The following is a 24,933-nucleotide window of genomic DNA, read 5'->3' as shown; positions in this document are numbered from 1 at the left end:
ATAATAATAAGGGCATGTTTAAATTTTGATTTAAAAGAAACGAAAAGAGACTTATCTCTCTCCAACCCTTAATTTCCCTATATTACAGCTGTGCCTACCACTTAATTAATCAGCTTCTTATCTGTTAGAAAACATCCACGTAAAATGGGAAGTTTCATTTTCTCCCTGGTGATTCACATTGTCACGCTTAGAGACATCCGTCCCAGGCCACGCGAGCATCCTTGTGAGAAGGCGTTGGAGCTTCAGAACAGAATTTGTGAGTACGTGGAGCCAACGGAGCCACATGCTGAACTCACAGGAGTGAAGAGGATGGTTCCACACTGGCTGCATCTTCCAGGGAAGACCTCAGCGAGGAAGCACCAAGTCCTCAATTATCTTGGGAGCATTAAAAACTCTGCCTTCGGGGGCTTTGCTCAAGGCCATTTGAACAACCCTTGACTCAAATAAACTTCAGAGGAATGAGTTCCCTTGCTTGGAGCGCTGCTTTTAGAGCCACGTTTCTGCTTAAGTTATTAATCTTTTTTTCACCTAAAATGAAAACAGCACGAGTTTTCAAATTGCTTCCAAAAAGCTTCGTTTAAATGGTGGCTCAGCTCACTCTGACCTAAATGCATGAGGCCCAGGAGACAACAAAACCCTTTAACTACAGCAGGAATAAGCGAGCAAAGGCAGCAGGGAGGTTGCAGAGAGGCAGCAGCTCTCACTAATCTGCCCAGCCGGAGGGAAAGAAGGCAGGCACAGTGCTGCAGCTCTCTGGGAAGGTGGTGCCCTCTGCCCCTACCCCTTCAGAGCCCACTTGGCTCGTCCTGGACAAAGTGCCCGCAGGACCAGTCCCCGCTCCCACTCTCACATTAGGAATAGCAAAACTAATTGGGAAGCTGGGAGCTAGGCTGGGGCTTGAGGGAACCAACGCAGGTTGCCACAGCAACTCTGCAAATCCATGTCACCAGAGACAGCCACACTCTGAAAATTCAGACAACAAAGCCCTTCTAGCACCTGGATGACAGCCAGTTATCCTGCTTTCTGGCAACAGAATCGCAAGCCTAAGTAAGAACAACCCAGCTCAATCTTATGAATGGAACACCTCCAAGGGACAGCAGAGCAGCTGGGACATCCGGCACAGGCTTGGCATCCAGAAAAGCCAGGCTGTGAAGGTACCACAGGCAGGTCCTTGAACCACCATCCAGCAAAGCCAGATCCTTGAACCACCATCCAGCAAAGTCAGGCTGCAAAGGTATTGAACCACCACCACCACAACTGATTCCCCAAGTTCTTCCGTTTGTGGGAATGACACATTGGAGACCTTTGAAGACTACACACATGGGTTTCAGAGCAGCATGTGTGTTGAGTGCAACATAAACAGTTTGCTCTCTGTTAAAAAGCAGCCTCAGCTGCTTCATCACAACAGGCACTAGGCCATAAAACCAGACCTGTGGGAGCGAGCGCTCCTCAGAATCACTTTATAAGGGCTGATAAAAATTCGGAGCACAGCAGTCTTCCAGCATTTTCCAAATAAAACTGGGTATTTTCCTTTCTTTCTTGTTTACATTGTCTCTCAAAGCTTGAGCTTAAGTACCTGATATTAAACACCTGGCTTAAGCCTCAGTCAGAAAACATTGCAATCCCTCTGGCTCACAGTACTAGCAAGAGTTAGCAGGCTTAGTGCAATCGCTCCTGTTATCCCCTCTGACTTCTCAGAACTGCCATGCAGAGAGCACAAATTATCCCAGCAGTTCTAGAGATAACCCGAAATCTGAGACTCATCTACCATTTGCGTTTCTCTCAGCGCCGCTTTTGCCTTCCTCTGCCATATCCCAGTTTGAGAGCAAGTCCAGCCTCGCTTTTGGTTACACTGTGGGATCCAAAAAATTCCACAGTTGAACATTTATTTCTTCCCGCACAAAGAGCTGATCACTGACACTAAAGTGGATTTCAGACTCAAGGTTGATTTAGCGCCTGGAAATATAAAGGCTTAAAGACTCTTCAGTCACAGAGCAAAGAACTATGGGGGTTATGTTAGCTGTTTCTGACAGTTTTTTCCTTGGTTTTGCACTGCTTTTGCTAAAGTTGGTGTCTCACCACGATTGATAATCTGTCACACCTCCGACTGAGAGCTGCCCTCCTGACTGAGCTGTCTCTTGCATAAGACTTCACAGCACTGTGAATATCCCTGCTACTTGCTTGCTGAATGGTGTTTGTTTGCAGCCCATGGCAATTTGTGTCCATGCAAACTCAGTGCCCAGGAAATTCAGTACAAGCTTCAAGCATAACAACAAAGGATAAGTTCTTACACATGTACAACCTGCTGCAATCTCCTTGGAATCCCCTATGCTTCAGTGCAACCCCGCTATGGTGCTTTTGGAAGAGCTTTTCTTCCAGCCAGAGATATATTTACATCTCTGCAGAAAACTTTCTTCAAGGAGTGGATTGAGAGCAGCCCTGAAGAGAAGGACTTGGGGGTGCTGGTGGATGGGAGCTCAAGATGAACCAGCAATGTACCCTCACAGCTCAGAAAGCCAACCATGTACTGAGCTGCATCAAAAGAAGCGCAGCCAGCCAGTTGAGGGAGGGGATTCTGCCCCTCTGCTCTGCTCTCGTGAGACCTCACCTGGAGTCCTGCATTCAGTTCTGGAGTCCTCAGCACAGGAAGGACATGGATCTGTTAAGAATGGGTCCAGAAGAGGCCATGAAGATGATCAAAGAGCTGAAGGATCTCCCATGCGAGGACAGGCTGAGAGAGTTAGGCGTGTGCAGCCTGGTCAAAAGAAGGCTCCAGGAAGACCTTATTGCAGCCTTCCAGTACCTAAAAGGTGGCTACAGAAAAGCTGGGGAGGGGCTCTTTATCAGGGAGTGCAGGGATATGATGAGGGGGAACAGTTTTAAGATGAAAGAGGAAAGATTTAAATGAAATCCTAGGAAGAAATGTTTTCCTGTGAGGGCACTGAGGCACTAGCTCAGGTTGCCCAAAGAAGTCATAGCTGCCCCACCCCTGGAGGTGTTCCAGGCCAGGCTGGATGAGGCTTTGAGCAACCTGATCCAGTGGAAGGTGTTCCTGCCCATGGCAGGGGGATTGGAACTGGATGATTTTTAGGGTCTCTTCTGACCCAAACCATTCCATGATTCTATGAGTCTCCTGGAGAAGGTGCTTAGGAAAAGGACGCTTGACAACATACTCATTATGATGGGCACTCAGTGAGAAATACCTTACTCTATCCAGTTATTCTCCTAATCCACATTAATTCAAGTCAGCCCAAAACAAAATGTAAAGGGGACTATTTAGCCACATTAATCAAAGGCAAAACAAGACATTTATGAAGAAATAAAAAGCAGAATTTAATCTGTTTCCATCAGGGCTAAATCAGAAAGACCTTTTCCTTATCCAGCTCTCCCCTGCCAGCAGACAGGACAGCATAGTTCCATTTTCTGGACCTCATGTTGCAGGTTGTGCCCATCAGAGAGAACACAAAAGGCAGTGTCTAGCAGATGGGTACCTGGGGTTACGTGCTATTGCTCATGGCCAGCATCCCCCACGATTCTCTCAGGGGTCCTGACAGTTCATTTCCAGCCTCATTTTTAGGCCCTTGTAAGACGTGTTCACAGGACTCAAGCATCCCTCTATTTCTTTGGGAACAACATCCCTTTCAGAGGGTACAGGCAGAGAAGCTGGCGAACCAAGCCAGAAGCACCCACCACCAGAAGACAATGCCTTGTTCTCCACTTCCTGCAACTCTCCACCACCGCCGTATGTTTGAGCACATGATGAACTGACTCAACCTGCTAATCCAGCAAAGAACAAACCTAAAACATAATAAGCTCTTTCCTCGTTGTTTGCCTCACAGTCAGGCATGTGCTGGAATGAGTGCTAGGGGAGGGGTGCCAGACCCAAGCTGTGAGGCCAGGCCTGCCAATCCATGCCATCCAAGGTGCCGTGTCATGTATTGGTACAGCGCATTTGGAATTTGACCTGAGAAAGGAATAAAGCTCTCCCACCTCCTTTTGAAACAACTCAATGCATGACTGACTCCCAGTAAGCACTTTCAATGCCATCCACACTTACTACCCCAGCAGATGCTTCCAGTTAAAGTGAGACAACAGCAATCGGCCAGTTTGGGGACCCCCTCACCCTTCTTTCCATCAGCTACCACAGTGCCAACACAGCTTCATCAAGACAGCATTGTTGGATCTATTTGAGTACTTTTACTTCACCTATTTTGTCCTGTGCCAAGTGCTGCTACCGAGATTTCTGTTGACAGTGTTGGCTGTGCTGGGAGCTCACACAACAGTTTTGAGTCACACGTCCTGGCTACTTGCATTGCAGGAGACGAAAGATGCCAAACAACCCATATTATTTGGGGGAAAGGAAAAAAAAAGCTGGTATTAGAGAAGATACTTATTAGAAAACCATTCAGTGTCAAGATTTAACGTGTCATCTCCATGTAAGACTTCCCATTGGGGTCTTTTTCCATATTTTTTAAGATTAGGAGGGACACCACTCTTAAAGGTCTGGCTAGTCTGACCTTCTTTAGAGCACACACAAACACCATAGTTGCTCAGGCAAACAGAAAATGTCAACGCACCAAAGACTCACAGAAAAATGGTCATTATTTATTAGCGAGTAACAAAACAATCTGGGCTGGTATCAAGCTGTCTTGGAAAAGTATTCCCCCTTTTGTAAGGTAAGTCAAGAGAATAAAAGCGTCTGAAAAAGTGTCTCCCCAACAGATATTGGATGAAACTCCTCATGGATCCCTTCCAACTCAGGAGATTCTATGATACCTGAGCTCTAAATGTTTTTTTATCTTATCATAGTCCCCTAGCCCCCAAAGCATGTGAACTAACAACCCTAAAAAGGGCATCAGAGCAGCTGTAGGATTTGCGTCACGTGATGTCATGGTCAGGCAACTTCCAGAAGGGCAGACAACTTTTCTTTCCTCCAACCAACAGGAAACAGTGGGACTCTGCTTAAGACAAGCTTGGGTTTTGATTGTCTAAGAAATATAATTTGTGACTACCAGCCCCCTGCTTTGTCTAAAAGCAGAGCAACCAATGGGAGATCAGTATCTCTAGTAGCTACTTCACAGACAATTTGCATGCCCCTTCCGACCTCTTCTGGAATAGAGGAGAGAGGGCAGGCTTTCAGGTGCACTGGAGGAGGCTTCACAGCAGGAAGAAGAAAAGGCAATGGGTGCTCATCCCTAGCAGCACCACTGCCTGGAAAGCTAGCAATCCTCCTCCCACTCACTGAGTGACAAACCTCCTTAGAAAAGACTGGAAAGCAGGCAGACTGTCTCCTCTCTATCAAAACCATGCTGACTAATTCCACCCATGTCCATACAAGAGATGGAGGTCAGCTACCATGGATGAAGAAATCAAAACCATGGTATCCTTCCAGCAGCCATGTTTCAGAGTGGATTTTCATCAAACTCAGTTTTTGCCTTCCAGCAGAGCCACTGCCAGCTCTCAAGAGTTCCACCAAGCAATGAATTCAGAGAGTGCAAGGATAGGACAAGGGGGAATGGTTCTAAGTTGAAAGAGGAGAGATTTAGATGAGACATTAGGAAGAAATGTTTTCTTGTGAAGGTGGTGAAGCACTGGCACAGGTTGCCCAGAGAAGTCATGCCTACCCCACCTCTGGAGGTGTTGAAGCCCAGGCTGGATGAGGCTTTGAGCAACCTGATCCAGTGGAAGGTGTCCCTGCCCATGGCAGGGCAGTTGGAACTGGATGTACTTTAAAGTCCCTTTGAACTCAACCCATTCCATGATTCTATTCTATGATTCTACAAAGGGGCAGCTTCTCAGCCTCCTTGACACATCACTCCATTCTCCTTTGGTTCAGCGAGAAAACTCCTACCAGCTTATCCCCTGCTATGGATGGCAGCTGCTGGAAGTTAGTGCTGGATTTGAACTCAAATTCCTACTTTCAGGCAGGTTTTTCCATCTGCACTCCCAGGGCCCAGCATACTTCACACACTGCAGTCATACCACCTTATGCTTGCTGTAATTCTCATGTGTTACTTAACTACTCACACTACAGGTGATTTAGGAAGGCAGCGAGGGACTGGAAGTCTGCCAACAGCCATTGAGAAACAGCTTAAAATGCATCCCAAAGGACAGGGGGGAAACTCAACCACACACCTCGCAGCTCAGCTTTTTCAGATCTGCTGCAAAGTAGGTGCCTGAACCTAGTTTTTACCCACCAGAACTGGAGCCCCAGGAGCTGTCTGCAAGATTTTACAGCCGGTTTTGGAACTGGATGTAGCCCAGTCATTCACCACGTGGAGGCAGATCTGGTTCTAAAGCGTATGCTTTCAGAGCATCTTGCTCATTTCACCTATAAGGTGCAGACACCAAGAAACACAGCTTATCCCGATGGAAAATTCCTTACGTTATTCAACATGTTCTACTTTTTTTCTCAGGTTTGTCCACATGGTAGAGCAAGGTTTTTTCCTAGTTCCTAATGTCTTGAAGTCTTTCTTTAGAGAAGGAAAACCCAAAAATCGTATTTAGGGGGTTCTTCTTGTGGACCTGCATAGAAACTGTAAAAAAAGCAGATGAAGTTCACCCCCTGAAGCACATGTTTAGGTCAGAGGAAAGGAAGCATTCGCCTTAGGTGAATTTGCTCCAAGTTCATCTTCCATCAGAGCAATTTAATGTTAATGAAACTCAGCACAAGTAACCAATCTTTGTGTTTAGGGCTGCAAATCTGAAAACAGCATGTCAAAACCAAAGTTGGGAGATCTGGGATTGGCAATGGCTGCACACCGGCAGCTTTAGCTGCAACACAGTGTTTCACAGTGTTTCCCTAAGCCTGGAAATCCCTCTGCTGCTCTGTTTCAACCGCCTGACCCTCTTGCTGCCAGGTCACCAGCAGTTGCCACCCTACACCGTCTGGCATGAGCAGACCGAGACTCAGCGAACAGTTTGTTCAGGAGTTGCTTCTCCTTCCTCCCAAACATTGCTGGTTGGCTGTGCCGGAGAATGAGGTCTCTATGCACCAAATAGACTCCTTCTCTTAATACTCCTTTTATCTAATCCTAAACACTATGGCTTCACCCTTCAAAATATTTGTATCACAGCTGGACTGTGGGAAATCTCAAGGTAGCATAAAACCTGAGGATATAAAAAGAATAAAATTGGCGAGTGCAAAGCACGGCTGGATCTCCTCCAACTTCACCTGTGCTTTATACAATCAGCTTGTTGCAGCAAACTGAGAAAAATCTGGGAACTGGGGGAACCAGAGAGAGCCCAAGCAAACACCACCACTTGTGTTCCTATCGCGCTTTAGGGATACATCTGCAAAACAGCTTTGGGTTCAACAGGACAGAACACCACAAACTCTCCTCCTTTTTGCCCCCTCTCCCTAGATCTCCAGCTCAGACATGGCCGGTACCAGCTGGTGCCTTTGCTTGAAATGATTCATTGCTTTTCCAAAAGGCTGCGCACCACCATCTCAGGAGACAGAGGGTGATGTGGAACAGATGAATCCAAGCATTCTGCCCAGAGGTGTGCTTCAAAAGCAGCATCTCACACACTCTACACCACCACCAGCTATCATGTAGAACCAGCAGCTGCCCTTTCCAATCCCATGAACATCCTACAGGTATGGAATCCAGCACGCAGAACTGGCACTCTGAAGAGAGTCTACAGGTACAGGGAGAAGCAGGATGGGCTAATAGTCACATCGCCACAGCTCAGACTCAAAGGTTTTTTTGCAGTGCATGCATTTCCAAAGCACCCTTGACAAGGGTGGTAACTTGTCACTGAGGTCATCACTTTTCTTTCGGATGTTTCAGTTACCTGCCCATAGGAAGAAAAGATTTGTGATTGCAAAATAAGGGAAGAAGTTGTTCAAAAGTCTCCTTTCAGGTAGACCAAGATTCTCTCTCCCAATCCCAGAAAGCAGCATGTTATTTCCCCTTCAAGAAGCTTCATTTCCTAGAGTTAGTCATAAACCAAGAACCAGGACACTCAAAGGTAGAATCACAGAATCATAGAGCAGTTTGAGCTAGAAGAGACCTTACAGATCATCCAGGTCCAACCCCCCTGCCATGGGCAGGGACACTTCCCACTGCATCAGGTTGCTTAAAGCCCCAGCCAACCTGGCCTTGAACACCTTCAGAGACGGGGCATTCACTACTTCTCTGGGCAACTTGTTCCTGTTTTAGTGTTATTTCTAGAAATCTTCGCATTGTCACCAACCTTTCTTTCTTGTTTTCTTCCTTTCTTTCTTTTAAAAGAAGATTCCGGGGTTTTTTTGTTTTTTTTTTTTTTTTTGCATTTCTTGTTCTACCTGCTGCTGCTGCTGCTTCTGAGAACATCCCTCATTTCACCCTCTGCCTACTGCTAAGGCAGAGAAACCGTATCAGATATTAATTCAATTGCATTGTGGACAGCTCAGGGGATCCTGAGGGCTGTGAGCAACAAAGGTTTGTTCTGGAAAACAGAAATTGAATTCCAAAACACCACTTATGCTATCAAATACAGCTACTGCTGGCAGAACATGTACCTCTACCCTTCCTTTTCATAACCTCTTACAGGGTGCTGTGCTGCCAGGTATCACAGGGAAGATGCTCTGTAGAACTGCCTGCATCTGGACAGCTGAGGCTGTAACCACCCTGAAAGAGATCTACACTGAACATTCCAACCTCAACAGAAAGTCTTTTTGGCTTGAAATCACATCTGCTATGAAAACAGAGACCACAGAGCTTCTCGCACACAAAGCTACCCTGGATTTTAAACCTTGATCTACTTAGTTTTGCCTTTTTCTCAAAGAGAGTTCTGACATCCTGCACATCTCACAGCCCGCTCACCTTGAAAAGTCATTTACTCTCCGAGTAGTAGAAAAAAAATAGGTTGTAATTAAGCAGAGTTATTAATCTTTGGTCACTTGAGACCCAAAGCCTATTCATATTCTTGTCAACAGGAGTGTCTGCTGCTACTATCAGACCTGGACAGAACACAAATGCCTCATTGCTTTTCAGAAGAGAATATAAGATCTTCTGGGGGCTACAGCTACCGCAGTCCACAGCCCAGTTTCTTCCATACCTCACAGGTGTGCCAGAGAAGAAATAACCATGGCTGCAGTGCTAGAAGTAGTCTTTGGAACATGCTTTTCAAGATTCCTCTTCCCAAGGTGAAAGAACTATCAGAATCTGCTCAAAGCTCCAAATTTCCCCCAAGAGACTCAGATCTATAAAGGAAGTACCAGGTCATTTAAAAAGCGAAGCTGGAGAACCCAGTGGCAGCCAGGCATTTGTTCCTTATCCAGACAAATAGACAGGACTCACATTTTGGGGTCGACTGCCTCGTGCTGCCTGGACAAACTCCAAGTGGTCAGTGTGAAGCCTAATCACAGTTTCTTCAGGTAAGGGTCAAGACGCAGAGAGGTTCAGCAATTTCCTTCACAGACACTATATCCATGCCGGCAGGGTGATGAAACCAAGCCTTCCCTGTCCTGAATGGGGTGCAGCAGCATCAAGATTAAAGGATGGCAGTAACTGGATTGCTTGCTATAGTCACAAACAATAATAAGGTTAAGAGATTTCCTTTCTCTCCTCTTGGCCAGTCTCTTAGTAGGCAGAATTTACAAAGCCAGAGGGTGGCTGTTTAACCTTTCCTGCCCCAGCTGCTTAAGAGGGGTGTTTAGGGGATGCTAATTTTGACTCCTACTCACAGCTGACACTTCCAACCTCACTGGTTTAAAGGCACATTTATCTGAGTACGTGGGGAGCAAACACACCTCACCACACAAACAATGAATGAAACAGGCTCCTTGGAGCCATTCTGCCATCACTCTGTATCCTTTCAATTAACTACCCACACAGATGCATCACTGGAAAGATCACCACTCAAATTTTGCTTAAAGCACTGCTGCTAGTCATGAAACAGCTGAGTCTGAAAATGCACTGTTCTCTCCTAACCCCCTTCCCAGGCTGTCTTCTCCCTTTTTTTCCCTTCCTGACTCTCAATACCACCCCACTGGAAAAAGACAGCAAGCCTCAAGGATGGTTGAGTTACCCCCCACAATGCAATCCAGGCACATCAACCTGCAAACACAAGGGTAGAAGAGAGCCAAGTTCTCCATCACAGGGTATCTAACAAGACTTGCAACCTACCTCTGACCACTGATTCTTATCAAACCCGGCATTTTGAGGCAGTTGCCCTTCAGAAGCCAGGACAAAACCAGGCAAATAGTTTGAAGTTGAGAGAGTGGGACAGACTGCAGCTGGTAGAACAGCCATGGCATTGTGTAGTTTCCTGTGTGAGGCAAGGACTCATTTGCTATGCTGTTCACAAGACCCAAATGTTTGGGGTAGGGGAGAAGGAAAATTTATTGAGGACAAAACATACCAAACAACTGCTGCCCAGCTGTTGTGGTTTAACCTGGAAATAGGATAAAAAAGGAAGAGAATAATAATAATAATAATAATAATCATACAATTATAAAATGCTTTGGGTTGGAAGGGACCTCTACAGGTCATCCAGTCCAACACACCTGTAGCAGCAGAGACATCTTTAACCAGATCAGGCTGCTCAGAGCCCAGTGCAACTTGACCTTGAACGTTTCCAGGGCTGGGGCATCTACCACCCTCACAGGAAAAAATTTCTTTCAAATAGCTAACCTAAACCTCCCCTCCTTCAGCTTAAAACCATTCCTTTTCATCCTATTCCTGCAAACCCTGGTAAAGAGCCCCTCCCCAGCTTTTCTGGAGCCTCTTTCAGTACTGGAAGGCTGCTCTAAGGTCTCCCTGCAGCCTTCTCTTCTCCAAGTTGAACAACCCCAACTCTAAGCCTGCCCTCGGATGGGAGGTGCTCCAGCCCTTGGATCGTCTTCGTGGCCTCATCTGGACTTGCTCTAACAGATCCTTTTGCTCTGGAGGACTCCAGGTGAGGTCTCATGAGAGTGGAGTAGAAAAGCAGAATCCATCCCTCGATCTGCTGGCCATGCTTCCTTTGATGCAGTCCAGCACACGTTTGGCCTTCTGGGCTGTGAGCATACGTTGTTGGCTCTCACCCAGCTTTCTATCCATCAGTATCCCCAAGCCCTCATCAGGGCTGCTCTCAACGACATTATCCCCCAGCCTGTATTGAAACCGAGGATTGCCCCAACCCAGGTGGAGGATCTCGGTGGGTCACCACTCGCTGATCGATGCCCAGCTACTTCTGAAGCCACAGTTTCCCCTTGGCCAACTCATCAGATCTGCCCCGTAGTTTACGTGCTGAGCATGACCCCATACCATATTGAAAATCCCTTTTGGGTCAGCTCTGCCCCCTCCCAGCTTCTTGCTGGCAGGGCCTAAGAAGCTGAAATGTCCTTGACCAGTGCAAGCACAACTTAACAACAACTGAAACAACAGTGCGTTATCAACATTATTCTCGTACTAAATCCAAAACACAGCACTGTACCAGCTACCAGGAAGAAAATTAACTCTATTCCAGCCAAAACTGGGACACTCACCATGTGTGCAGGAGAGCTGCAGTGATATAACCACACAACCCAGGCTCTGCTACAGTGCAACTTCACTGCTTTTACAGAAGGCAGCAATTTAGAGTTAAGATCTGGTTCCAGGCAGAGAGGAGATTTAATCCCTCTCTGCGACTTTTTAACCGTTGGATGAATCACTTCACCTTTGCTTCCCCCTCACCCACGTCTCCCCACAGCACCGACTGAAACCCCCACTGAGTAAACAGCATGTCATTATAGCACATCATGCTGCATCTACCACAGGACATGAGGCTCTGCCACAGCCTCCTGGCGCCTCCTGTCACACAGGCTGATTTCCAGATAATAAGCACATTGTCAAGAAGCATCTCCTGAGGAAGCATCAGGATCTGCCCAGACACCCTGTCCCAGCATGCTATGCAGTCACAAAGCCATTAGCCTGTCTCATGCTCCACTGCAAGCTATGCACATATTAATTGCCCCTACCAGAAGCAACGTCTTCCCTCAGCACAAAGAGCCCTTAAAACCTCAGCAGGAAGTCCAAAAAATCCCAGCTGATTCCCAGATACTGCTCCTCAAAACATCCTCCAGACACCACCAGCTCCCTCTGAGCCTGTTCAGGGCATTCCCAGCTGGCAGCATCCAGATCAGACAGCAAGGAAAACTGGTGATCTGGCTCTCAAATGGTTTCTCTCCAGTTGCCCCCTTCTGAGCACCCTCAGGCTTCCTAGCCCAGCTCTCCAGGCTGTGGAAGCCAGAGAGGAACTCGCAGCCATTTCCTCTGGCTTCAGCTTTGTCTTTCCAGCTCGGGGAATACACCAGAATGCATGGGAAGTCTTGTACAGCTCTGTTTTTCCCCAGAAGGGCAAATCACTCCCTTGATGAGTACAGGCACCATGTTGCAGGACACGCTTTATGAACAACTCTGCCACACCTGAAGACCCCTTCTGCTTTACAGCTCCATCATCACCCCAGCACAAGCAGGGAAATGGCAACACTGCAGCATGGAAACAAGCAGCTGGGAACAGGGTGGGAAGAATGGGAACATGAGTCATAGCTACAGCTTCAGGCAGGGAAAGGGTTATTTGAACTAGAAGAAGAGCAAGCAACTTCAGATCCTGGATTTGAATCTGAGCCTCACTTCAGCGTCCAAACCACAAGGTCATGTTTCTGCTCTATTTTCAAACAAGTGACTTGTTTAACAAAAAGCATGTGACCGAATTCATCGCCGCTGCACAACAGGCTCCCTGGAAACGCTAGAAAAAGCTTACTAAACAACCCACAGGTCGGGGGGGGGGGGAAGGCTACGTGCTGCAGCAAACTTTTAAAACTGATTTTACAAGCAACAAAAAGGGGACATCGTTTGGGAAACATCACATCTTTAACTTTGCTTGACTTACAATTGCTGTGTTTGAACATCCAGTTGATCACCTGAGGTCTGCCTGAGGGCAACCTCAGGGCAGTCAACAAAAAAGGGAGGTTTGCAGCAGCTGGTTGCCCTTCTCTCATTTTAGCTCCGCTGATATTAGGCATTAAGGTTAGTATGGTTAGCTTTTTTCACAAATGTAACAGATTTTGAACGTTTCTGTTGACATACAAAGAGGAATCACAGCCCTAGCTGCGCCCAGATCCAAGACTGCTTTAAGGAAAGATGCTGCACGTCCAGCATAGCTGAGAGCAGCAGCCAATGGCACGGCAAGGCGGAAATGCACCACACCTCCAGGAGCCACAGCACCAGCACTCTGCCTCAAAACCTGTTGCTGAACAGTTCACTTGCTGTGTCTCCAGGCTAAAATATAATGTGTTAATGAATTCACCACCACAAAGCAGCAAGGGGTTACAAAAACACCACTTGGAGCCTCAGCCACAGGAGGAAAAGAACAAGTGCTTAAGACACAGAGGTGAAGCAAGTCTGAAAATGTTGACGGGGATGCAGGACAGGCTGCATCCTAACACTCATCTCCTGGTTTACCCCTCCAAGTCCACTGGAGATGTGCCAATGCAGCGAAGCTGGGAAAGGCCATGAAATGAAGTCAAGGTCAGTTCCCTGACCCACACCAACTTCCTCTAGGTCTCTGCTGTGAGCATTGTTCATGGGCCAATAGACATCTGTCTGGCAAACCCTCCTACAGCCACTTAAAACACAGGGCATCCTCCACCATCCAGTCCAATTTCCATGCCTGCTGAGAACCAGAGAACACATGCAATGCAGCAGCTTCTCTAAGGCATAGTCTAACATCTTGCCTACTAATGATGAATGCAGAGTTAAAGCTTCATCATAGCTTCCTACTTCTGAAGCAGCACACCCACCAAATGTCCCATCTGCTTCCTTTGCTGTTGTCTTGAGCCGGCAAGCGTCTTAGATCTGGCTACCTGCAGGCTCAGGAACAGGGAGGGCACCACGATCAGATGCATCTGGATGGAGAGTGCAGGGAAGGGACTGAAGTGATCCAACACCAGCGACAGAGGCCCATGGAAGAGACAGTGTCAAACCAGTGTGGGCACCTGGTTTTGAGGCCGCTTCACAAGAAAGAAAAGAAAAAAAATCTTAAATTTAAAAAAAAAAGTTTAACTCTAAAGAGTTGCACAAGATTCTTTTCTCAAAAGAACGATGAGAGGGAGAATGATTTTAAGATTAAAGAGGGGAGATTTAGATGAGATCGTAGGAAGAAACACTTTCTGTGAGGGTGGTACAGCACTGGCCCAGGTTGCCCAGAGAAGTTGTGGCTGCTCCAACCCTGAAGGTGTTCAAGGCCAAGTTGGATGGGGTTTGGAACAACCTGATCCAAGTGGGAGGTGTCTCTGCCCATGGCGGGGGTGTGTGTGTGTGTGTGTGGAACTGGGTGGGCTTTAAGCAGAGTGGAACTGTATGGATTTTAAGGTTCCTTCCAACAAAACTGTTCCATGATTCTCAACAAAACTGGTAAATTTGTGCGTAGGCTTTTCACCCCCTCGCAACACAAGCTGTTAATAACCAGAGCCTGTACAATGCAGTTCTCTGCCCAGATCCTTGTGGGTGGAGCAGGTCCCTGAAATCAGGGTGACTTGTCCGTACTTCCACAAATCAATACTGCCACAAATAAAGCTATCCCCAAACACGGATGAACATTGCATACATATACAGGTAAAATGAACAAAGTGTAAGTGCAGAGTAACAGGAATGTTATCCTTTCACCTGACTGGAGACTAAGGAACATAATAGGCAAAGAAAATGCTTTAAAAGCCAAGGGAATTGACAGACAGCAAGCAAAAAATGAGTAAATTATTCATGTATACAGTATTCTGTGAAATTCAAATGGACATTCTGAGTCTGCTTCTGACAAAGGAGCACACAAGGAAGGAAGGAATACTTGGAGCAAGCACCTTCAGGCATAAGCTATGAGAGGACTGAAAGAAACACAAACTTATGGGGCTGTATTTCGGGGTGGCATATACAAGAAAACTCAGAAAGTCTAACAAAAGAAAAAAGCTGATACTCATTAACAATGAAAAAAAGACCTAAAAGCCATTAAAAAGCTACCCAAGCATATCAAGAACATAGTCCAGCAGAAAAATACATGTCATACGAGAACAAGCTGTGGCCATTGCAGCTTCACTAGGAACAGTCTTTGAATTGTGAGAAAAAAAGCAAACTACTTAGAAAGGAGAAAAATTAAGATTTAGAACTAAAGATTAATCAACTACAGGTGTGCATGGCAAGGAAAAAATGTGAGAACTGGCAAAAATATCAGCATGGGGGGGCACTTTTGAGGGAAAGGAACAAGGAGGAAAAAGTGGTAAGGTAGAAAATGGACTATTTGAAGACAGCTGAAGGAACACAGGGAAAATGCAGAACAAACACAAGGGAGGCTCTTCTAAAAAATATAGAAATCATGTAAATCTAAAAAAACCTGATCTAAATAATATGGATTCAGACAAACTACTTGAACTGCTATTGAAAATCAGAGAGCAGAAGAATCAATGAGAAGCTTTGGATGAACAGGATCATAGAACGGTTTGGGTTGAAAGCGACCTTAAAGCCCATCCAGTTCCAACTCCCCTTCCATGGGTAGGGACACCTTCCACTGGATCAGATTGCTCAAAGCCCCATCCAACCTGGCCTTGAACACCTCCAGGGGATGGAGCATCCGCCACTTCTCCGGGCAACCTGTGCAATGATCATCTCCCCTGTTAGAGAAAAGGTATTAAAGAGCAGGAAAAGAGCAGCAGAACCCTTTACAAGCGAGTTACTCTTATTCTACCCCTGTACCATCGTAGCAGCCTAACAGCTAATTTTTAGTGGTTTTCTGTTTAGGTAAATGGAACCATGAGTTTTGCCATCACTCCAAACTGTCTACACCGATGAGAATTCAGTTATCAAGTGCACAGAAAAGCTGTTAAAACACAGAGCTGGGCATGGAACCTGAACACTTTTTGTCCAGGAGACAGTCCAACATGCACTGGCTTTGGATCTCATACTACGTAAAACACCGAAGAATAAAAGCATGATAAGAAGGATTTACAGTGGAAGTGTAAAAATCAGCAGCAGCAGGAAAATAAAGAGAACCTTTTAAAAAATTGAATAGCAACTATAATACAACAGAAGTTGCTCTTTTCTAAGCAGAATCCCTCCCTGGGTTAGACCACATGAGACAGGAGAAACAATACGAGCACGAAAGATGGCAGTGAGCAGTAAATGACAAAGGAGGTGGCATTGCAACAGGCCTGCAGAAAAAGCCAATGTAACTGTGGGCTGCGTGTGCCGAAGCTGAATCACCGCAGAGCAGGAGGGGTCTCCATAACCACAGTTGTGATGTGCTAAGGTACCTGAAATGCAGCATCTCTCTGTTGGGTCCACTGCAGTAAACGTACTGAAGCATCCAAACAAAGCTCCATTTATCTAAGGACTTCAAACTACAAGAGCAATATCGTGTAAGCTGTCTGCTTCCACAGAGGCGTGATAGGTTCCTGCTGCCACATCCCACACAGAGGAGTAAGACACTCTCACTTCTTGTTTCCCAAAACAGTATCCATCAGCTCTGATGTAGTAAAAAACACCAAACCAAAGCAAAACAGAGCACAGCTTCCGCATCAGCTGGGATGCTGAAAGCTTGGACCAGATAAGAACACAAGGTATTCAGAAGAAAGCCTTGCCCAGATGCTCATCTGGCATGCTATAAAATGCAATATGTTCCTCACCTCAGGCTCTTTTTTGGAAATAACTTCTTCTGGAGTTGACCGGAGGCGTTCATTCCTCCTAGAACCATTCCACGTTGCAAACAATTATACAAAGGCATTAGCACAGATTTTGTCAAAGAAAGGATCTGCTACGGAAAGCCCACAGGATACTGGTACTCAGCAAGTTATTCCTTTGGCAGAATAAGGGTCAGGGATCTCCAGCCCAGAGGAGGCTCCACTATATGCATAGTACATGGTGTCAGTAATCAATCAGAAGTAACTGGATACACTGGAGGAAGCAGAATGAGCACTTGCAGCGTATGAGCACAACAGGAACAGCGCAGCATTTTTGATAAGCCATCAGACAGCCAAGCTGGCACAGCCCAGCTAATGAATGAAATGCTGGAGAGCAAGGCTAGAAGGCGGCAGGGCAGGTACTTCACATCAAATTAAGCCTTCAGGAAAGTGGCTATTAATATTCTGAAAGGGGCACACCCTGCCATCAATCACACTGGCAGGGGACACTTGTCCTGAGTTCCGCTAATAAGCAGAAAGAAGAAAGAGCAGACACCAACTCAATTACCGTATGCTCAGAAGGGAAATGCAATGCTGCCAGAGAAATCCCAAGTGTGCTCCGCTGCAACAGACAAGAATGACATGGAGAGTGACGGACAGTGGACAGCACATCAGACACATCATGCTGCAGGCTTGTAGCCAAGCCCATAATATTAAGAATAATAAGCAATTTGATGGCTGTTTAGAACGTTTTGTTTTCTACATAGGACTAAAAGGAAACCATAATTCAAACATGGCAAATATCATCAGTTATAAGAGCTTGTTTCCTTAAAAGAAGCTGTGGCCTCTCCCAAGTGCTCCCTCTCTGGAGCCGCTCCGTTTGTCACGGCATCATTGCATCTTTTGAGGGAACAATCTGGAATCATTTAACATTCCTAGAGGTGCAGCTCTGCAACTTACCCGAACACAGTGGATTTTGCTGAGGATGGAAGTTTACCACGAAAATGCCTGGTTTACCCAGGAAACCACTGAAGAACATCTCAGGCAGATAAATACATGTTAGTCAAGCTGGAATAAGTGTTTCTTAAAGGAACACCCAGTTCAGAGGCTCATCATCACCAAAGCAGTTTCAAAAAAGGAAGCTCTTAGGGGTTGCAGAAAAGACAAGCAATACTCCTTGCCGAGACGAAACAGACACTGGAGTCCACAGCTTCCCAGGGCCATGGGATGTTGCCAGCCCAGCTGAAGCCAGCTGTGCCAGAGGAGAGCGCATTCTTCCATGCTGTATGACCTGTACTACTCGCTGCAAGGCTTTCTGGACCTCAGGCAAAGGGAAGCATGCAACCAGCTGCACAAATGGAGTCTTACCCTGCTCTCCGTGAGGTGTCAGGCAATGGACACTGTCTGCCCAAACAGGACAGCAGGGTGGCAGAGACGAGAACATTCACCTCGTGGCACTTCAAAGGATCTCTGTAGCTAGGGATACTTCCAGTTGTACTTGCCACAACTGCCCTCCTTCCAAGAAGGCATTCATTAGGCTACAACTTTCCAAAACACACATTTGGAAGGTTTAATAATAGGGGATTCAGAGCATCTCCTTGAAGATAACGCCCCGAAAGTGTGCATAGTCTCACCAAGTGAGCCCGAACCTCATGCATCTCCCTTTTCTATCATACACAGGAGACACTGTGTTCTTGCACGCTGTGTGGGTGGCAGTGAGGCTCGGAATGCTTTTGAGCTCGCACATTGTACCAAGATATGAGGTGCTCTGGATGAAACACAGTGTATTCAAACCCTTGCAGCACCATTCAGAGCATCATTTGTACAGGTGGAATCTGCCTGTGCAATCTGACCTCAGCAACACTGACACATCAGCCAAAATACAACTCCTATCTCTCACCGCTAACTAGAAATGTGATGACTTACCACTGAAACAACATCCACAGAACACCGAACACAACAGCTGTGTCACAGGAGAAGAGTCAGAGTGAACACAATCACATAATCTTATCTTGTTCCCTAATTAAGAACCTGCATTTATGGGCTCTCAGACACTAAAGGGAAAAAAAAGGAAGAGCAGTCCTATTAACAGAGGTTGAAAAACACCACTACCGGGAAAGAACAAGGCTCCAAGCATGTTTGCACAAAGTCCTTTCACACATTTTCTTCAAATGCACTGTCTGATCAGCATACAAAATGATGGAAACAGTAACACGTTACCTTGACGTGGGCAGACATTTTACTTTGACAAAGCTCTACTTCATTTCTTGTAGCCTCCATGCAGTGAAAATCTGCTACAACCCTTGTGGGTTCTTACTTGCGTGGTATCACAACAAAGACACTTTCTCCCACCCTAGAATGCCACTATGAAGGCTTTACTGAGATAACTTGGAGTGGATGTTAAGGCTGACCAATTGGCTCTTACGGTGCAGCATGAATCAACCAGGATTGCTTTCCTCCTAAGGCATTGCAACGGGAAGCCAATAATCCCTATCACAGTGGGTTGCTGAACTGAAGATGCAAAGAACACTTTGCTTGGTTTTCAGGTGTTTACTTCCTTCTGCCACTCTGCACAATAGCCCACTACTCAGAATATTCAGCCCTGTCTGCCTCGAGAACCACCTGAGCCAAAGGCAGACAGGTCTAGGCTATACTCACTCATAGGAAGAGCATTAAGAGTTCAAAGATCACTCTCAGTGGGGCCCTGAAAAGAGAAAGACCAAACACACAGCAACCCCACAGAGGCTGATCAAGCCCAATCTCACTCCTGCAGCAGCCAAAGCTGCATTACCAGAAAATCTAATACCTCAAGAGGAGCAAAGGGACAGCAAAGACTCAGCAATACTGAGTCTAGAGAAAGAAAGCACTCTTCACAGCATTAAAATCAGTGCAAAGCTCTCCCTTCCCTAGATGTGCACAAGACTGGAAGAGCTGAGAATACACATGGGTAAGAGACAGACACACCCAAGGGAGAAGAATGACTGCCCTCGAATGGATATTATTTTGCCACTGCTACCACCCCCAAGGCATGGTAAGAGCAGAGAGAGCCTGTGCTGGGCACTGGGACAGCACAGCAGAGCTTCTACCTGGAAGAACATCATGTCAAGACTCAAACATTAGACAAATAGATCAGTAGAGCAAGAACACGGACAAACAACAACTAAGCATAGATACAGAATTAACCCAGCTCAGATCACAGAATCATAGAATGCTCTGGGTAGAAGGGACCATGAAGGTGGTTTATTCCAACCCCTTCTGCAGTGAGCAGGGACATCTTCAACTAGATTAGGGTCCTCAAAGCCCCATCCAATCTGACCTGGAACATTTCCAGGGATGTGGGGCCTGATCTCCCTTTAGGTTCAGTGAAGACAAATTCCTGCCTGACAGGTGCTCACCAGCAACACGCTCTACTCAGGAAAGCTCAGAATAGCGGAAGACAAGGAAGCACAGACACATCAGTCTCACACTGGTCCCACAGGACTTCTCCAGACGCACACTGACTCCACAGGCACACCATGTTAAGAGTCACAGCCTTTGGAGGAAGAATCAGCTTCCATCAGCTTCTCCCCACCCTAACAAGCGTCGCATTTGAAGACATTCCAGAGATGACATTTCAGACTAATTCTACAGCGATCTCCTCCAAGCTGGCGTATCAGACGGCTGCCCCCCCGGCTATCAGCATACAAAGAAGCTCACACATTACAGCAGGCACCTACACAACGTTAATGGAAACTGTCCTTGTGCGAAGGCACAGGATTCATTCGGCCAAAGAGTGATTCTTTAAACAACTGCCAAACTGATGACCCACCATTTACGCTCACCACTGGCATTCCGCCACCCTTGTAACTCGTTTCTAAGCTCAGCCTCATTGTCCCTAGTCCTTCTGCTCAGTTTGCCCAAAGCAGTTCCTTCTCTCTCTTAGGATCATAGAAGTGTTAAGGTTAGAAAAGACCTCTAAAATCATCCAGTCCAGCCATCAGCCAAACACCGCCATGCCTACTAAACCATGTCCTGAAGTGCCACAGCTACATGTTTTTTTAACCCCTCTAGGGGTTAAAAATGGAGACTCCACTCCTTCCCTGGGCAGCCTGTTCCAATGCTCCACCACTCTTTCAGTAAAGAAATTCTTCCTAATATCCAATCTAAAACTCTCCTGTGATGGCATGAGAGGAAATGGCCTCAACTTGCACCAAGGGAGGTTTAAATTGGATATCAGGAAAAAATTCTTTACTTCCAGTAAATTCCAGTGCTTTACTTCCAGTAATTCCAGTGCTTCACAACTCTTTCAGTAAAGAATTTTTTCCTGATATCCAATCTAAACCTCCCCTGGTGCAAGTTGAGGCCATTTCCTTTCATCCTGTCACTTGTTACTTCAGAGAATACTCAGGCATTTCCAGTTGTGAAGACTATATTTGCACACATGCTTCACCATAATGAAGTTCTGCGCTCCATATCTGCAGTTTCTGTTCTTTCTGCAGAAAAACAATCTGGTAATTCTGCCCTACTCTCCAAATTCCAATTTGGGAGCATCTACCCACAAACAACACCTCAAGTCACTTTAAAGCCATGGAATGATCAGTTTCCTGCTCCACACAGCAGCCTTAGCACATGCCATCAAAAGGCACACTAATTTTGCACAGACGCATGTTGCAAATCCCTTCCCATTTGGCACCTGTTCAGCCCAGAACCGCCTTGGGTACCGCAATCACACAGGCTTTCTCTACTAACTCAGACTATTTCAGAACATTTCTATTCCAACTCATCAAGACACTCAAATAATGAGTTTCTCCTCTACCTTCTGAAGCCCCTTCACAAAGGCTGGTGTTCTCATGACGTAAAGGAACAATTCTTTTTCCCTTCTTCAACTTCACACCCCTTGGTTTTGTGCAGCACCTGAATGCATCACTTGCAGGCAGCACACCACAGCCCAGAGATACTTGGATGCAGAGTGACTGGGCCATTGGGCACCCCAGGGACCAGCTCTGAGGCCATGGGGCACCTCGGGCACTGGTTCCAAGGCCACAGGGCAGCTCCGGGACCAGTGCTGAAGCCACAGGGCACCTCAAGGACCAGCTATAAGGGATTTGTGCACCTTGGGGACCAGTGCTGAAGTCACAGGGCAACCCGGGGACTGGCTGTAAGGGATTTGTGCGCTTCGGGGACTGGTTCCGAGGCCACGGGGCACCTTGGGCACCAGCTCTGAGGCCATTGGGCTCCTCGGAGACCGGCTCTGAGGCCACAGGGCACCTTGGGGACCAGCTGTAAAGGATTTGTGCGCTTTAGGCACCCACTCTGAGGCTACCAGGCACCTCAGGGACTGGCTCCAAGGCCACAGGGCAGCTCGGGGACCAGTGCTGAAGCCACGGAGCACCTCAAGGACCAGCTATAAGGGATTTGTGCACCTTGCGGACCAGTGCTGAAGTCACAGGGCACCCCAGGGACCGTCTGTAAGGGATTTGTGCACTTCGGGGACTGGTTCCGAGGCCACGGGGCACCTCAAGCACCGGCTGTGAGGACATAGGGCACCTCAGGGACCAGCTCCAAGGCCACGGGGCACCTCGGGGACCGGCTGTAAGGGATTTGTGCACCTCGTGCACCAGCTCCGAGGCCACTGGGCACCTCAGGGACCAGCCGTGAGGCCGCAGGGCACCTCGGGGACCAGTGCTGAAGCCACGGGGCACTTCAGGGACCAGCTGTAAGGGATTTGTGCACCTCAGGGACCGGCTCCGAGGCCACGAGGCCCCTCGGGGATGCAGAGGGCTCCTTCAGGTGCAGCACGGCCTCGGTGACGGACCCGCTTGGGCAGGTCCATGGTGGCAGTGCCGGCCGGAGGCTGCACACAGCGCCAGCGCAGCCCGGTGCCCCCGCGGGAAGCGCCCGTCGGGGCAGGGATGCTGCGGGGGCCGCGATCCCGGCGGTGCTGGACGGGGCTGCGGCTCCCCCGCTCACCTGGGCACGCAGCTCGGCGCCGAGCGGTCGATCTCCCACGTCGCGAAGAGGTTCATGGGCACCGGCACCGGACCGGGGCCGCCCACCGCCATCGCTGCCGTTGTTGTCGTTGCTGCCGCCCCGCCGCCGCCGCCGGACACCGCCGAGGTCCCCGCGGCAGGGCCCGAGCCCAGCGCTCCCGCAGCCGCCGCCGCCGTCGCCGCCATCGCGCGATGAACTGGGGAGGGGGCGGGGGGGCCGTCCCCGAGACCCCGCGCCGCCAGCGCCGGCCTCCGCCTCGGCGCGCGCGCGCCCGCTCGCGCGCAAGGGGGCGGGGCCAGCACCCCGCTCCTCTTCCCCCACCACCACCACCGCCCCTCGGCGGCCAATCGGAGCTCGGCAAAGGGAGGACGGCTGTGACCAATCGTAGGGCGGCTCGGGCTGGGGAGCGAGCCAATGGGAGCGGGGGAACCGAGAGGGGCGGGGCCGGGGAGGCCAAGCAGACAATCAGAGAGAGGGAGAAGGGCGCGGCGGTCGGGGAGGGGCCGGCCAATGGGAACAGCGGCCGGGGTAGGGAAGAGGGGAGAGAGGGAAGGGGGGAGGGAGGGCGTGGCGCGAGCCCTTTAAAGCGCGCGAGAGAAGGGGCGCGGCCGGGCGCGTGCACGAAATCTCCCCTCCCGTCTCCTCCTCCCCCCTCCCGTCTCGTCTCCCCTCCTTCCTCCTGCCCCCCCCCCGCGCGGTTGCCATGGCAACGGGAGGGGGGAGCGCCAAGTCTCAGTGGGGATTTGAGATGTGGGTCCACTAAGGACCAGAGCAAGGGGGGAATGGTGGAGGGGGGCTCCCAGATGCACCCCCCTAGGACAGGGAATAGGGGGGCCCCAGCTCAAGGTGCAGCGTGGTGGGTCAGAGGGTGGGGAGCACCCCCGAGTGGGGCTGGGAGAGGGGGATAAAGATCCTGAGGGGAAGCGAAAAGCAAGAGCGTCCCTGCAAAGGGGAGCTGAGGGGGAAAACCAGCCCTTTCTGCAAAATTCCTGGGAGCACAGAGGCAGCAGAGCATTGAATCGTAGAATCTTAGAGCCATAGAATGGTTTGGTTGGAAGAGACCTTAAAGATCATCCTGTTCCACCTGCCCTCCCACCGCATCATGTTGCTCAAAGCCTCATCCAGCCTGGCCTTGAACACCTCTAGGGATGGGGCAGCCAGAGCTTCCCTGGGCAACCTGTGCCAGTGCCTCACTGCCCCCATAGTAAAGAAATTCCTCCCTATGTCTAGTCTAAATCTCCAGTTTATAGCATCCATGCTCTCAGAGCATCCATAGTGCGAGGCTGAGGCACAGAGCTGCAGAAATGAGGAGAAATGGTGCTCGGTGATAAGCGGTGCCCTCGAGGGTTTCTTCTGACACATGTCTTCATCAATGACATCGACGATGGGATTGAGGGCACCCTCAGCAAGTTTGCTGATGACACCAACCTGAGCAGCGAGGTTGACACCTCCAAGGGATGGGTGTCACCCAGAGGGACCCGGACAAGTGCAAGAAGTGGGACTGTGAGAACCTCATGAGATTAAACAAGGCCAAGTGCAAGGTCTGCACCTGGGTCAGGGCAATCCTAAACACAAATACAAGCTGGGTGGAGAATGGATTGAGAGCAGCCCTGAAGAGAAGGAATTGGGGTGCTGGTGGATGACAAGCTCAACATGGGCTGGCAATGTGCGCTTGCAGACCAGAAAGCCAAGTGTGTCCTGGGCTGCATCCAAAGCAATGTGACCAGCAGAATGAAGGAGGGGATTCTCCCCTTCTACTGTGCTCTTGTGAGACCTCATCTGGAATCCTGTGTTCAGTTCTAGAATCCTCAACACAGTTCTGCTGGAGCAGGTCCAGAGGAGGCCTCACAACTGATCTAAGGTCTGGACATCTCCCCTGTGAAGAGAGGCTGAGAGAGTTGGGGTGTTCAGCCTGGAGAAGAGAAGGCTCTGGGGAGACCTTAGAGCAGCCTTCCAGTACTGAAAGGGAAGAAAAAAGAAAGAAGGGGGTGAAAAAAATCTTATCAGGGTGTGTAGCAGTAGGTCATGTTTTTAAACTAAAAGAAGTTTAGATTAGATCTCTGGAAGAACTGTTTCACTGTGAGGGTGGTGAGACACTGGCACAGGTTTGCCCAGAGAAGTCATGGGTGTGACATCCCTGGAGGTGTTCAAGGCCAGACTGGATGGGGCTTTGAGCAATCTGATCCAGTGGAAGGTGTCCCTGCTCACTGCATGGGGTTGGACCAGATTACCTTTGTGGTCCCTTCCCATCCAAACCATTCTATGATTCTAAATCCATTGTTTGCAGCGAGTGGGAAGGAGCTCATCCTCAGCATGGTCTTAGTAGAGCTTCTTCATCTGGAAAAAAT

At 48.4% G+C, this 24,933-nt stretch overlaps 1 protein-coding gene across 2 annotated transcripts in view; it reads right to left on the bottom strand.

Moving 5' to 3' along the window:
* LOC104060739 (phosphofurin acidic cluster sorting protein 2) overlaps positions 1–22,882 on the bottom strand; it is a 71,517-nt gene extending 48,635 nt beyond the window's left edge. For both annotated transcript variants that reach the window (XM_054061729.1, XM_054061730.1), the window contains exon 1: positions 22,565–22,882. In XM_054061729.1, coding sequence (XP_053917704.1) covers positions 22,565–22,770 — 206 coding nt within the window. In that variant the 5' untranslated portion in view covers positions 22,771–22,882. The remainder of the gene's footprint in view (positions 1–22,564) is intronic.
* Positions 22,883–24,933: the final 2,051 nt, after the last annotated feature.

Source organism: Cuculus canorus, chromosome 3 (assembly GCF_017976375.1).
Source record: "Cuculus canorus isolate bCucCan1 chromosome 3, bCucCan1.pri, whole genome shotgun sequence".
Classification (NCBI taxonomy): Eukaryota; Metazoa; Chordata; class Aves; order Cuculiformes; family Cuculidae; genus Cuculus; species Cuculus canorus.
The sequence above is the reverse complement of the archived record's forward strand: the minus strand, read 5'-3'. Positions and strand labels throughout refer to the sequence as shown.